The sequence below is a fragment of the Diaphorina citri genome, unplaced genomic scaffold (assembly GCF_000475195.1).
Source record: "Diaphorina citri unplaced genomic scaffold, Diaci psyllid genome assembly version 1.1 scaffold310, whole genome shotgun sequence".
Taxonomy (NCBI): Eukaryota; Metazoa; Arthropoda; class Insecta; order Hemiptera; family Psyllidae; genus Diaphorina; species Diaphorina citri.
In genome coordinates, this window is record NW_007377745.1 from 131,418 (window position 1) to 144,670 (window position 13,253).

The 13,253-nt window shown below is 38.8% G+C and overlaps 1 protein-coding gene across 1 annotated transcript in view; it reads left to right on the top strand.

The window, feature by feature from the left end:
- Window positions 1–68: 68 nt before the first annotated feature.
- Window positions 69–13,253, top strand: part of LOC103507395 — a 16,871-nt gene continuing 3,686 nt past the window's right edge. The window contains exons 1-12 of the mRNA XM_026822269.1: window positions 69–362; window positions 743–2,193; window positions 2,455–3,233; window positions 3,713–3,858; window positions 4,018–4,623; window positions 6,697–6,973; window positions 7,185–7,414; window positions 8,759–8,956; window positions 9,355–9,460; window positions 9,888–10,090; window positions 10,789–10,951; window positions 12,920–13,106. Of these exons, the coding sequence (XP_026678070.1) occupies window positions 261–362; window positions 743–2,193; window positions 2,455–3,233; window positions 3,713–3,858; window positions 4,018–4,623; window positions 6,697–6,973; window positions 7,185–7,414; window positions 8,759–8,956; window positions 9,355–9,460; window positions 9,888–10,090; window positions 10,789–10,951; window positions 12,920–13,106 (4,448 nt within the window). The 5' untranslated portion in view covers window positions 69–260. The remainder of the gene's footprint in view (window positions 363–742; window positions 2,194–2,454; window positions 3,234–3,712; window positions 3,859–4,017; window positions 4,624–6,696; window positions 6,974–7,184; window positions 7,415–8,758; window positions 8,957–9,354; window positions 9,461–9,887; window positions 10,091–10,788; window positions 10,952–12,919; window positions 13,107–13,253) is intronic.

The window sequence follows — 13,253 nt, forward strand, 5'->3', positions numbered from 1 at the left end:
CGCCAGAAAAATTTTGCAGAGCGCTAAAATTTGAAATTTCCCCAGTTAGATTTTTGTATTTTGTGATTTTTTTGTGCTAGTGCCCACCCCTTTTCAGCTTTTCACAGTTTTCCCCTCAAATCAGCAAACTGCACGTGTGGTGGTAGGACAGAAGTAAAAGATTGAAGAAAAGGAAAAAATCATAATTATCTTCTTTCAGCTCATTTATTGGAACTTGAATTTGTCAATTGAAAAGATGCACTGACAAACACTGCCTCAGAATGGAAGATTTGGATACTAACAGGAAATATGCCAAGTGCAAAGCAGTTGTCTGCAAGTGGGAAAGAGATTTCAAGAAGAAGCATGGTCACAACCCTGGAAAGGTAAGTACTTATCCTTTGGGGACATAGGGGTTCAACAAAAATCTTTCATCTTGCATGCTGTTCTGTGCCACACACCTAAAAACACTTTGAATATGTCAGAACTCTGTATTCATGATGGGTCCAATAGGCTTACTAGGTATCTATTGGTAAGTCTACTTGTTATTTCCAGCCGGAAAGGTAAGTACTTATCCTTTGGGGACATAGGGGTTCAACAAAAATCTTTCATCTTGCATGCTGTTCTTTGCCACACACCTAAAAACCACTTTGAATATGTCAGAACTCTGTATTCATGATGGGTCCAATAGGCTTACTAGGTATCTATTGGTAAGTCTACTTGTTATTTCCAGCATTCATCTGATAACTTCTCTTTTTATTTTCAGGCTGACATCAAGGAGGCAGACAAATACATCAGATATGCATACAAAACTTATTTCTATTTGAAGACCTCATATTTGTTAGAAAACACATTGATAGAAGTACCTGATGATGACAATCTTAATGAATCTACATCACATAACCTGTCATTGAATCAGTCACTCAATGCCAAGGATGATAAAACAAAAAACTTTGATCTTATTCAAAGATACTTAGAATCAACCTCTATTGAATCACCTGAAATTCCTGAAAATGATTTAGGCATCTCTACACTGAAGGGAACCTCACAACAAACAATGAATGACAGTCAGTCTGATGCTATCATTGACACAAATGTAATTTTACAAAATGACAAAGAAAGTTTTGAACTTTCTGAAACAAACTTTGATCAAACTGTTTGTGATAAATCTTTAGCTGGGAATGATGATTCAAACAGTCCAATTGGATGTGTTGATGATCAGATTCTTTCTGAAAGCAGACAAAATGTAAAAACTAGTAAAGTAAAACCCCATGATAATGAGACTACTCCAAGTAGAAAAAGTAATATCAGTACCAATCATGCTGAATTAAAAGAAATCAATTCTATTAATAATGAACAAGTTCCTCTGCACAAAAGTAAAAAGGTTCTAAAAGATGGAATTGATACCGAGGAACATGATATTGCTGATCTATCCAAGTCTAGAGCTATTACCAGTAACACCAAATCCCCTAAAGATCAAAATAGTGAAAACACCAAGGTACACAATGAGAATGATAAAGTATGGGGTAGTCATTTAAATAAATCTTCTGACAAAACACCAGCTACCATTTCAGATAAGTCAAATGTCAACTCCAAAAAACTACTAGAAAGATCAGCATCATTTGATTTGGTAAAGAAATTATTTGAAGGCTCAAAATTTAATAAAAGAAATCCTAGAAAAAGTTTGAAAAAAACTCTGAGCACATCTAGTCAATCTTTTGACTTGTCTTCTCAACTTAGTAAACCACTTGAAGAAAATCTGTCAAGTAATAAATTAGAAAATGATATGCCTAAGAATGTTGAGGATAAAATCAAAAATAAATCACTAGAAGAAATGGATATTGCTGTTACTGAATCAGATGTGAAAATAACTACACAAAAGTCAACAATTTTATTGCCAAATAAACCTGAGAGCAACCTTCTGAGTAAATTAGAAAATAAGAGTATCCTTACTAAATTGAATAATAAATGGATAGAAAGATGTGAGACACAGATTAGCCTAGAAACTAAAAGCTTTAGTAAGAACATCTCAGTGGACTCTGGTATTGAAACATCAATCAGTCAATGTACAAATGAGAGTCAAGTCACTGAGCAGCCTAGCCAAGATGTTGATAGTAATAATATCCATGCTAATGAAAACCTTAGTGTAGAAAAATCTAATGCAGAACCTGTTGGGCTAGACATTTCAAATGAAAACCTGGTGTCAAAGTTTAACAGGTAGGGTTCAATATTAATAATAACATTTGGTAGTCTCTTGAATGGAAGGTAATTAAAGATTAGACAGTGCCTTCAAATTAGAATATGTACCTACAATACATACTTACAACTGCTAGCAGCAGAATAAATGATTTTTTTTAACTCTTAGCTCAATATCTACTGATCTGTTAAAAAAGAAAAAAAAAAAAAAACAGGATGGAATATCCAGGTTCTACTGAAACTTAAAGTACCTAATGTTCCATGTGTATGTTTCTATTCCAGTTCATGTCCACGTAGTACCCAAGATTCCATCACACAGTATAACACCTCTCAATATACAGAGGACCACAATAATTTCGACAGTGATGAAGATTGTGTCCTGAACAGCGAATCGGAAGATGAGGCTGTCTCCAGAAGTCTCAGTCAAAACAAGAGCTGTTCCAACCTCTCCAGTCAGTTGAACAAAACCAGGAACCTTGGAACTCTACACTCTAGCAAGTCTAACTCCACATCCTGCCTCCCATCCTTCAGAAGTACCCAGCAAACCAACCAAACCAGTCTCCTTCTGAATCGTAAAACTTCTGTTGAAGATCTAGCAAACAAATCCCTCATTAGAGAAATTGAAAACAAAGGCAAACGAAAAGCAAACGAGATAGAAGAAAATGATAGTGAGTTCACCGTAGAGAAAGATGTTGACAATGGAGACAAGGAGAAAAAAACCAAAATCAGTCAAATAATCAAGAAGATCAAAAACGAGGAGAAGGTCCCGGTGGCCAGGAAATCAGACAGGATAAAGAAATCCAAGGAAGAACTTCTGGAGAACAAAGTAAACTCTGGCATTGCCAATGACAATTTCTTGAAGATTAACATTAACAAGAAGGTCTATGCCAGGGGCAAGAAGACTTTCACGTTCTCCAAGTTCAAGAAACAACAGTGGAAGAGTAAGAAGAAAGCAAATGCTAGTGGAGGAGGAGGAAGGGATGAGGCTGGAGGGGGCAGCTCTATAGTGACGTGTTTCAAGTGTGGGGATGTGGGACACTTCGCACGATACTGTATGCAAAGTAAGTTAAAGTTATTGAAAGCAATCACGGGATCCTGGTTGATTTTTACTAATTTTCGGGATTTGACCTCTCAATCTCAGGATTTCAATTCCTCTTCTATTTTATGTGCCCTAGCCAAAGCAAAAATAATTTTGTGCAGTTTTTTTTTTTTATGTTTTACAACTTCCATCTTGTATTAGCACTCTGTATTGACATTGGCATAGTGAGGGATTATGTTATTCTGAGGCCCGGCATTATGTCTTGAATAGCGGCCGAGCCGTACATTTCTCGAAGTTGCTTCCCAGGAGACTTTTGATCTACATTTTATAAAGAACCTCTCTGTTTGATAGTCTTTCGCCGAAAACCGAAAACTGAGTCCTGAGAAGAGTGAATATTTTTCAGCTCTTTCAAACCTAAAGTTTTGAATAACGACCGAGCCGACCATCTATGTTCTATCTCTTAAAAAAAAAAAGAATATATTGTTTTTAATTTTATTCCAGGCAAGGATTTGCTTCCCATGGAAGAGGCAGAGGACATGGGAGAAGACACATTTCTCTCATTGGAGGAAGCAGAAAATGCTGCCAAGGATGCCGCATTCCTTGCTCATAGAAATAAGATAGAGTCGGGATGGAGACCTTTAGATTTGGTATGTAAAACATTTGAGGAACTTTTTTTTTTTTTTTAAGAGGTTTGACAGAGGGAACTGTAACTGCTATGGTCTTATCGTCCGGAAATCGAAGAGAGAAGGAAGACAGATAGTACCCAAGATTCCATCACACAGGATAACACCTCTCAATATACAGAGGACCACAATAATTTCGACAGTGATGAAGATTGTGTCCTGAACAGCGAATCAGAAGATGAAGCTGTCTCCAGAAGTCTCAGTCAAAACAAGAGCTGCTCCAACCTCTCCAGTCAGTTGAACAAGACCAGGAACCTTGGAACTCTACACTCTAGCAAGTCTAACTCCACATCCTGCCTCCCATCCTTTAGAAGTACCCAGCAAACCAGTCTCCTTCTGAATCGTAAAACTTCTGTCGAAGATCTAGCAAATAAATCCCTCATTCGAGAAATTGAAAACAAAGGCAAACGAAAAGCAAACGAGATAGAAGAAAATGATGGTGAGTTCATCGCAGATAAACATGTTGACAATGGAGACAAGGAGAAAAAAACGAAAATCAGTCAAATAATCAAGAAGATCAAAAACGAGGAGAAGGTCCCGGTGGCCTGGAAATCAGACAGGATAAAGAAATCCAAGGAAGAACTTCTGGAGAACAAAGTAAACTCTGGGATCGCCAATGACAATTTCTTGAAGATTAACATTAACAAGAAGGTCTTTGCCAGGGGCAAGAAGACGTTTACATTCTCCAAGTTCAAGAAACAACAGTGGAAGAGTAAGAAGAAAGCAAATGCTAGTGGAGGAGGAGGAGGAAGGGATGAGGCTGGAGGGGGCAGCTCTATAGTGACGTGTTTCAAGTGTGGGGATGTGGGACACTTCGCACGATACTGTATGCAAAGTAAGTTAAAGTTATTGAAAGCAATCACGGGATCCTGGTTGATTTTTACTAATTTTCGGGATTTGACCTCTCAATCTCAGGATTTCAATTCCTCTTCTATTTTATGTGCCCTAGCCAAAGCAAAAATAATTTTGTGCAGTTTTTTTTTTTTATGTTTTACAACTTCCATCTTGTATTAGCACTCTGTATTGACATTGGCATAGTGAGGGATTATGTTATTCTGAGGCCCGGCATTATGTCTTGAATAGCGGCCGAGCCGTACATTTCTCGAAGTTGCTTCTGAGAAGAGACACAATACTTCCCATTTAGGTGCTGGGTCAACACGAGAACACCAGAAAGTAACCCGTTAAATAATTTGCACAATCGTATTTGCAATTGAGAGAACAAATATTAAAAAGATGAAAAATATAGGTTCATTCCTCGAAAATTTGGCCATTCCGTCGGACTTTATTGTCGGACATCATACTTGGCATCCTATGTTAAATACCTATTATAAAAATCTGACTAGGTGGTGTAGTGGTCAGGACGCTCACCTGGTAATTAGGAGGGCGTGGGTTCAATCCCAGCCGAGCTCTGGAATTTTATCCTCAACATTGTTAGATAAATAATTTAACCGCAATAATAGTAGCCTACTGCTGGTGTAAAGAGACTTTTCAGTCCTATCATATTCGTAGATTTGTATAAGCTTAACCTATCCTTTGGGGTAGTTGCCCTACACCTAAGGAGCTTTTTAATATTACTTTGAATGTTAACAAAAAGTGATTCGTGAAAAAAAACTGACCAACTTACGTACCTTCAAATTCTCTCTTCTTCCTATCGATGTATTCCCGCCATGTTTCTTCACCATTGGGGCCCATTCCAATACCACACCTGGGCAGTGGACTCCCACATCCATCACAATCGTAATGTTTCATCAAGCTCTCGTCACTTGGATAGAACTTGCTTATAATCGTATCGTAATCACAAGTCGATTCTTCCTGGGTACTTTTTTCTGAATATCTACGAGTGTTGCCTCTAGTTGTCTCGCTGCTATCATATTCAGGGAAGTTTTCCTCATTGCTTTGGCACTTCAGATAGATATCCCTCTTGATTGTCCCATAACTGTCATATGTAGCCGATTGTTTATCATTTAGGGATTCCGTCAAACATTCCTGTGACTCAAGACTGTCTTGAGTCCGTGCATAGTCTCTCGTAGTACTGTCTCTTTTCCCATGTCCGCAGCTGTATTGACGTTCTTCTATTTCTTTCTCACATTGAGTGCTGCTATCAGTGTACTCCTCTTGCACTAAATTCGTCAGTCGCATCCAGAACTCTTTATTCATAGCTATCCTAACGCGATCGCTTCCCCTTTGCGTGCCAAACTGTTGTTCAATTTTCCGTATCAGGCGTCGCCAAAAGTCGCCAAAACTTTGGATCTCTTCTGGACTTGCCACTCGGGAGAGACTGTTTGGTCGTCTCATATGTGTGCAGTACTCAATTCGAGACCCGAGCTCGGCACTAACATCAGACAGGTTCCGTGGTGAGTCTGCATCGTAGGTGACTTCCAGAGAATTGTTCTGGATGTTGGTGGATTCCGCACTTGTCTGTAGGTTGGAAATGTTGGAATTCATGCTGTCCCGTTTTGAATTTGGTTTGAAAAAATAAAATTGTAAATTACATTATTGTTATGCACAACTTACTACGTAAAATTTTGAGAGCGAAAAAAGTATCAACCAAAAAAAGATTAAAGGACGTTTTATTCGCACATATTTTTGCAAGAAGGCCACAAAATAACTAGAAATTTTATTTCAAAAAAAAGAATACGCTAAAAAATCTATATCTTTGGCCTTGTAAGGGTCTAGAATCCTAGATCTTTAAAATGTTATTCTCCCTGTTACTTGAGTTCGATAAGTTCACTTTTATAATTAATGAAAGTAAATAAAATCAATTCAGATTCAAAATGAAATTTTTCCCTTTTCGTCCCACAGATCGACAACATTCCCAAGTTTCTCAAAGCCGCTGCCCTTCACACCAACATGACACCCAAGGCCCGTGACCAGGTCATGGAGCGACTTAAAGACCAAGACGTATCCATTCTCATTATATCACCGGAAGCTATAGTTGCTAATGAGAAGATGTTTGATTCGGGGTTCCTTAAGTATTTGCCGCCCATAGCGTTCGCCTGTATAGACGAGGTTCATTGTGTTTCGCAATGGTCTCACAACTTCCGACCTTCCTATCTTGTTCTGTGTCAGGTAAGGAACAGTGCTACGGAAATTTGCGTACTGAATTAATAATAATAATAAAAAAAAAAAACAAACAAACAAATACCTAGGTACTAGGTAGTCTTTTGAAAAATGCACCCGAATTCCAGATACTAGTTATTAGAAGGTAAGTTTCTTTTGTGTTTCTAAAGACGAATTTCCTCCCATTACTTTCAAATTTAAATCCCCTCTCTCCCGAATTTCTATTCCAGAAACCCCGTTGAGTGTTCTGGACGCCTTGTCCAAGTTCGGCCACCGTTCATTTCGGCCCGGTCAGGAACAGGCCATCATGCGTATCCTTAGTGGTCAGTCTACACTGGTCACCTTGGCAACCGGTTCGGGCAAATCCCTATGCTACCAGCTACCTGCGTATCTGTACGCTCAACGCAGTAAGAGTATTACGCTTGTTATATCGCCCCTGGTGTCACTCATGGAAGATCAGGTAACATTTATTTTTTATTACTCACTTGATGATTTTATTATTAATTATTTATTTTCAAGAGGGATGATAGAGGGAACTGTAACTGCTACCTAGGGTCTTATCGTCCTGAAATCAAGGAGAGAAGAAGGACAGGATAGGAGAAAGCCAGCCGTTCGGAGAACGAATCTTCTCCCTTCAGGAAAAAATCTGCCCCGGGCGGGAATCGAACCCACGGCCTAGCGCTTACAAGGCAGACGCGCTACTAACCAAGCTAACTAGGCTGGACTTCATTTTTTGTTCTATTCCCAAGAGGGTTGTAACAACGAGGAAACTGTAACGATGGAAGTCTTATCGTCCCGATATCGAAAAGAGAAGGAAGGACATTATAGGAGAATTTCAGCTGTTTCGAGAACGAAAAGGGAGCTAAGTGATGGCAAATAAATAAGTGAATTTTTTTCTTGTTCTAGTCTAAATTATTATTGGTCAGCTAGATACATGGTAAATTATTCTGGCTCAGCTAGGTACATGGTATAAGTAATTGTTGTTGTGGGTTTGTTGTACTTTATTTTATTTCGAATTAGCTGTGACAAAACCATGTAATAAATTACTTCCACTCTACCGATAATAAAGAGAGATGATTTCATGAACCTCCCATATCTTGATCCACATCAGGCTGTCTGGTGATATTCCTATCAGAGACCTCACTAGTAGGCTCCGTATCACATTTGAGTGTATCAGAACCAGAAGAATATTTCAAATTCGTACACCCGGGCTCATGCTTAATTGACAGCTCTGAACCGAGTTCAGACGTTTGTACCAATTCGGATACCATGGTGGAATTTTCCGATTTGTTCAACAGTGCTAGAATTTCTTCGCTAGTAAGATCTGGCGCGTGGGCAGAGGCTTTGGAGAGAGCGTTCAGTATGACCTGTGTTGATTCTTTGGCAGTATTGTAGGTTTCGATGATTTCCTGATAGCGTTGGTTGCTTTCTGAAAGGTTTAGGAGAAATTTTAATTTTAATTTTTTAAAAGATGAGTGTTCCACCGCCGTTTTTATTTCGTAGCAATGGAACAACTGCTACATTAGACGCTTGTGGCCTGTGTCGTATAAACATACATTAGATAGATACCTAATAGAAAAAAGTAAAAATGTAATTGTCAACTAGTTTTAAGACCTATCTATCTTTACCATCTGAGATTGAATTAGCATTAAGTCTTGAATTGTAATCTGATTGGTTGAAAAGTTTGAAAATCAACCAATCAGATTTGCTTAATCCAAGAGTTAAACCTCTTAACTTAGTTTAAACTTTGATTGTGGTCCTGGTCCTTAGAATCATATCGGAACCATTCTCCTGATAGTAACTCTTCCGTGTTCTCATTTCCTCAGGTCACATTCGTATCGTGGTAGCCACAGTAGCGTTTGGTATGGGCATTAACAAGTCCGACATCCGTGCTGTTATCCACTACAATATGCCCAAGAACTTTGAGAACTACGTGCAAGAAGTGGGGAGAGCGGGACGTGATGGAAAACCGGCCTATTGTCATCTGTTCCTGGACTCGGAGGTGAGTGATGGAAAGGTCCTGGGTTCGATTCCGAGTAGTCAAGATTTCGGTTTTTTTACCTTTTTCAGAATGACCCACCTTTTCTTTTTTTTTTTTACTACAATAAGCTTTGCTTAACTTGCTTAGGAAAGGATACTTTTCAAACAGCACCTGTGTATTTTTCAAAGAGGCGATTTAATTTAGACTAACTGTATTATTTGTTCTAAATTTAAACTCTTATTTTATCGGAAAGCCCATTTTGAGCTAGACTCCTCTTGTACAAAATTCAGAACTTTGGATTGTTGTTTTGTTTTTTGGGTGACTAGGTAGGTTCTCCATATTACCTGTCTGCATTTAAATTTCTATATTCTCTTACATTCATATTTATCTCTATATATGTAATATCTGTATGGTTCCAGAACAACGATATCAATGAGCTACGTAAACATATCTACGCTAACACTGTGGATCGTCTAACCATACGCAAGCTTCTACAACGAGTCTTCACCAAGTGCACTTGCAAAGGTAAATATAGATTAGAATAATTTATGACTTTTTATTTTATTCTGTATAACACTGTAAATCTTGGAAAATCTAATTTAGGAATGCCAAAAGTGAGTGATTTATAATAAATAATGAAGAACTATTTTCAGTGGACTACTCAGGCAATGAGTCAGATCTTAATTTTCTAGACCTGTAGTTGGTTAAAAACTGGGTTACATGCTTTAGGATCTGACTTCTAAAACTATTTAATATTAATTTTTAACCCCGTGCATTTTTAATTTCGTCCCAGGTGTGAGTCATTGGCTGAGTAGTCCACTGAAAAGAGTAGTTCTTTTTATAACTCACTCACTCTTTACACGTCAGTAACCCCTTGGTATCTGACCCTCCTTTTTTTAAAAAAAAAAAACCTAATTAATTTTTTCCCTGGGAATTTCCCATCTTGTCCCAGGTGTGTGTCGTAAACACGAGGTAGCGTTCTCCATGAAGGATACCATTGAGGAGTTAGACCTACCCGAGGAGAACATATTGACCTTGCTGTGCTATTTGGAACTACATGATAAGAAATGGATCCAAGTGCTGAGTCCAGTGTATACCTACTGTAAAGTGCAGTGTTATAAGGGAGCGAGAACCTTGAAGAATGTTTCCAAAACGGTAAGAGAAGATGGCCGGTTAAGTAGGTTCAAAGCGGTAGGACTTGGTTCAAATCCCAGTCGAGGCTTTAAAAAAAAGATCGATGGCTAATCGGATTTTTCATTTCGTAGCACTGCTACATTATTAGACTCATGTGGTCTCTGTCGTAGTATGTATCTCATATGCTTATCCCGTAGTATGTATCTCAATCTCATCAGATGAGCGAGAAAAGACACACTGTTTTTTATTTAGGTGCTTCAGCTGGGTCATTCCAAGTCAACTTTGAATATTAAGGGTCAACACGAGAACAACAGAAAGTAACCCGTCAAAATATTTTCAATTGAATTACGAGTGTAATTTGTTGATAGTTAAAAAATGGTTTTGTCAGGTGTGAAGTGTGGATGGTGCCGACTGACGGTCCGTATGGTCCGCACTTCAGAGTCTGTCAAAATCAACGAGAGAAAAAAAAAAATAAACATACATTAGATAGATACCTAATAGAAAAAAGTAAAAATGTAATTGTCAACTAGTTTTAAGACCTATCTATCTTTATGTATATTATTATCACAATAAAGTCAACATATATTTACAATTTGCTGGCGATGCGATGGTAGGATATGAAACAAAATTTATTAGGTTATCGGATTTCCAATGCTATGATGGGAGTGTATATCAAATCCCAATACTGATTTACATGCTCTGTTCTTTCCTATTTCCAGTGCCCCCCACTAGCTGTGGCAATAGCTATGGAGTTATACCGTACCAAGGGAGACCCCAACAAGTTAACATCCCTAGAGTTCCCCATCATGAAGCTAGCCTCAACTCTGGGCTGGGACAGTGGTATACTCAAGAGTCATCTCAAAAATGCTGAATGGACCAAAGGTAAGTACGGAAATTGTGTATGTTTTTTTTTTCCTCTGGTTTTTCAAGAATCCATTTATTTATTTGTCCTAGGGGTTTTTAATGTCACAATATAACAACTGCCAAGGGGTTTCAGTGAAAAGAATCCACGATAAATGGAAAAAGAAAAACACAATCAGAATTAGAAATAAATAAACCTCTATTTGTACAGAAATAAGGACACTCAAATTCAATCTCGACACGATTTTTTCCGCACGACAAGTGGGAACGCCTGTTCCCACTTGTCGCCTCTAAAAGTTATGTAACGGGGGGGGGGGGGGGTAAAAAAAAAAACAAACAAACAAATACCTAGGTACTAGGTAGTCTTTTGAAAAATGCACCCGAATTCCAGATACTAGTTATTAGAAGGGCGAGAGTTCAATCCCTACCAAGGTATGAAATTTTAATTTAACCTCAACATTGTTCGAGAAATTGATCACAATATGAGTTGTTGTCGTTGTTATAGCGGCTTTAGCTGTCGCCGAATGGTGATGGCAGAACAAAGAAAGGATATTTTTTATATCTGCCATACACCGGGATGATGGTCTCTAGCCATTTTTAATTCGCTCGTCCTGAACCTTATCGTTCGTCTTAACACAAATGAAATGTCCATTCTATCTATTGTACATTTCAGGTGCTGAAGTACAAGCTAGGTATACGGACACTGTTAGGTCTCACGGCTACCTGCACTCAAATGATCTCACGCAGTATTGTCGAATCTCTGGCCGTACGAGATCCAGACCAGGGTATTATCACCAACACTCCCCTACCGGACAATTTGATCCTGTCCGTGTCCAAGGATAAAGATAAAGACGAAGCTCTTATTCGACTCATCTCGAGTCCTATCTTCCAGGTAAATAAGCTAACTATGCTGATAGTATAAACAATTCTATATTCTAGTCCAAGAATCGAAGACTTTTTGCCGGACAAACCTTGACTTTTGGTCTTGGCATAAAAGATTATTTCAGCCAGCGGCGATAACACGTTCAATCTAGCAGTCCCCAATGGATCACTGAAGTTGAGCAACGTTACACGTGGTTTGTAATCGGGTGGGTGACTGTTGGCTTTTCTAGGCCTCACTTAGGCTGGATGAGGTAAAAACTTGAGCTGTTATACAGTGCTTGAAAAAATCTAGTACTTTCGTATCAACTACATTTCAGTATTTTCAGTACATTTCTTGTTAGTATATTTTTTAGTAGTTTTCAGTACATTTTCAATTAGCACATTTTCAGTGCTCCTGGGAAAATTTACCGATAATTTGACCTTCTCTCCCCCCCCCCTCCTTAGGAATTGGATAGTATCATCATCTACTGTACGCGGCGCGAGCAGTGTGCCAGGGTTGCCAGCTTTATTCGTACAGTGTTGCAGAACACCACGCCCCCGGGTAGTGGGGTAGGGGGGCGAGGTAAATTGTCGAGTATATGCGAGGCGTACCATGCTGGCCTTACTGCAGCTAGGAGGAAGCAAGTGCAGAACTCTTTCATGTCAGGTAAATTCACAAAAAGCCCAATCTGAGGCTTAGATGTAGGGGCTAGACAGCCCTAAAGGATGGGTTAAGCTTCTACGAATCTATGAAGCCCAGGAATTTTGTTGTGGGCTGAACACTGAATGTAAAGTGGGGAAAGCCAGGGAGACTGTAATTTCCAAAACCACCATCTGAGTATTATCTCGGAATAGTTTTACATTACTTCAAGGTCAGAAAACTTCTATCCAGCCGGGATTCAAACCCAGTTCCTCCGGGTTGAGAGTTAGTTCTCTTAACCACTCGGCCACAGAGACTGCCCGTCTCACTTACGAATTAAATGACATTATGAGGATCAGAAAATAATATATTTTTCTTCTTCTTCTTCTTCTTCTTTTCTAAACTTCGGGAGTACTTAAAGGTTAAAAGAAGTCTCATTTTACCAGAATAAGCAGGGTATAGTTATTTATTCTATTGTATGTTTACAGTGAACGACAAGCCCCAGAAATCGGGCGTCCTGGTAGAATTCTCGGAGCTCGGATTTCGCGTGAAATCCCCCGGGAATCTATCTGACGAGGAACAGGATGAGACGTTGAACTCCCTGCATGGCATATCCATGTCTCAGGAGCAGACCTCGCTATCCAAACTGTACGCTGTGTTCAATGCACTCAACTCGTAAGTGAATTCTTCCCTGACCTTAATCACTGGATTATCTGAGATCAGTACGCAGCTACTGGGCTCGTGGCGAACTTTGTCCTAAAAAACAGTTGTTACACAGTTCCCTCTATTAAACTTCATTTTTTTTTTTTTTTTTTTTTTTTT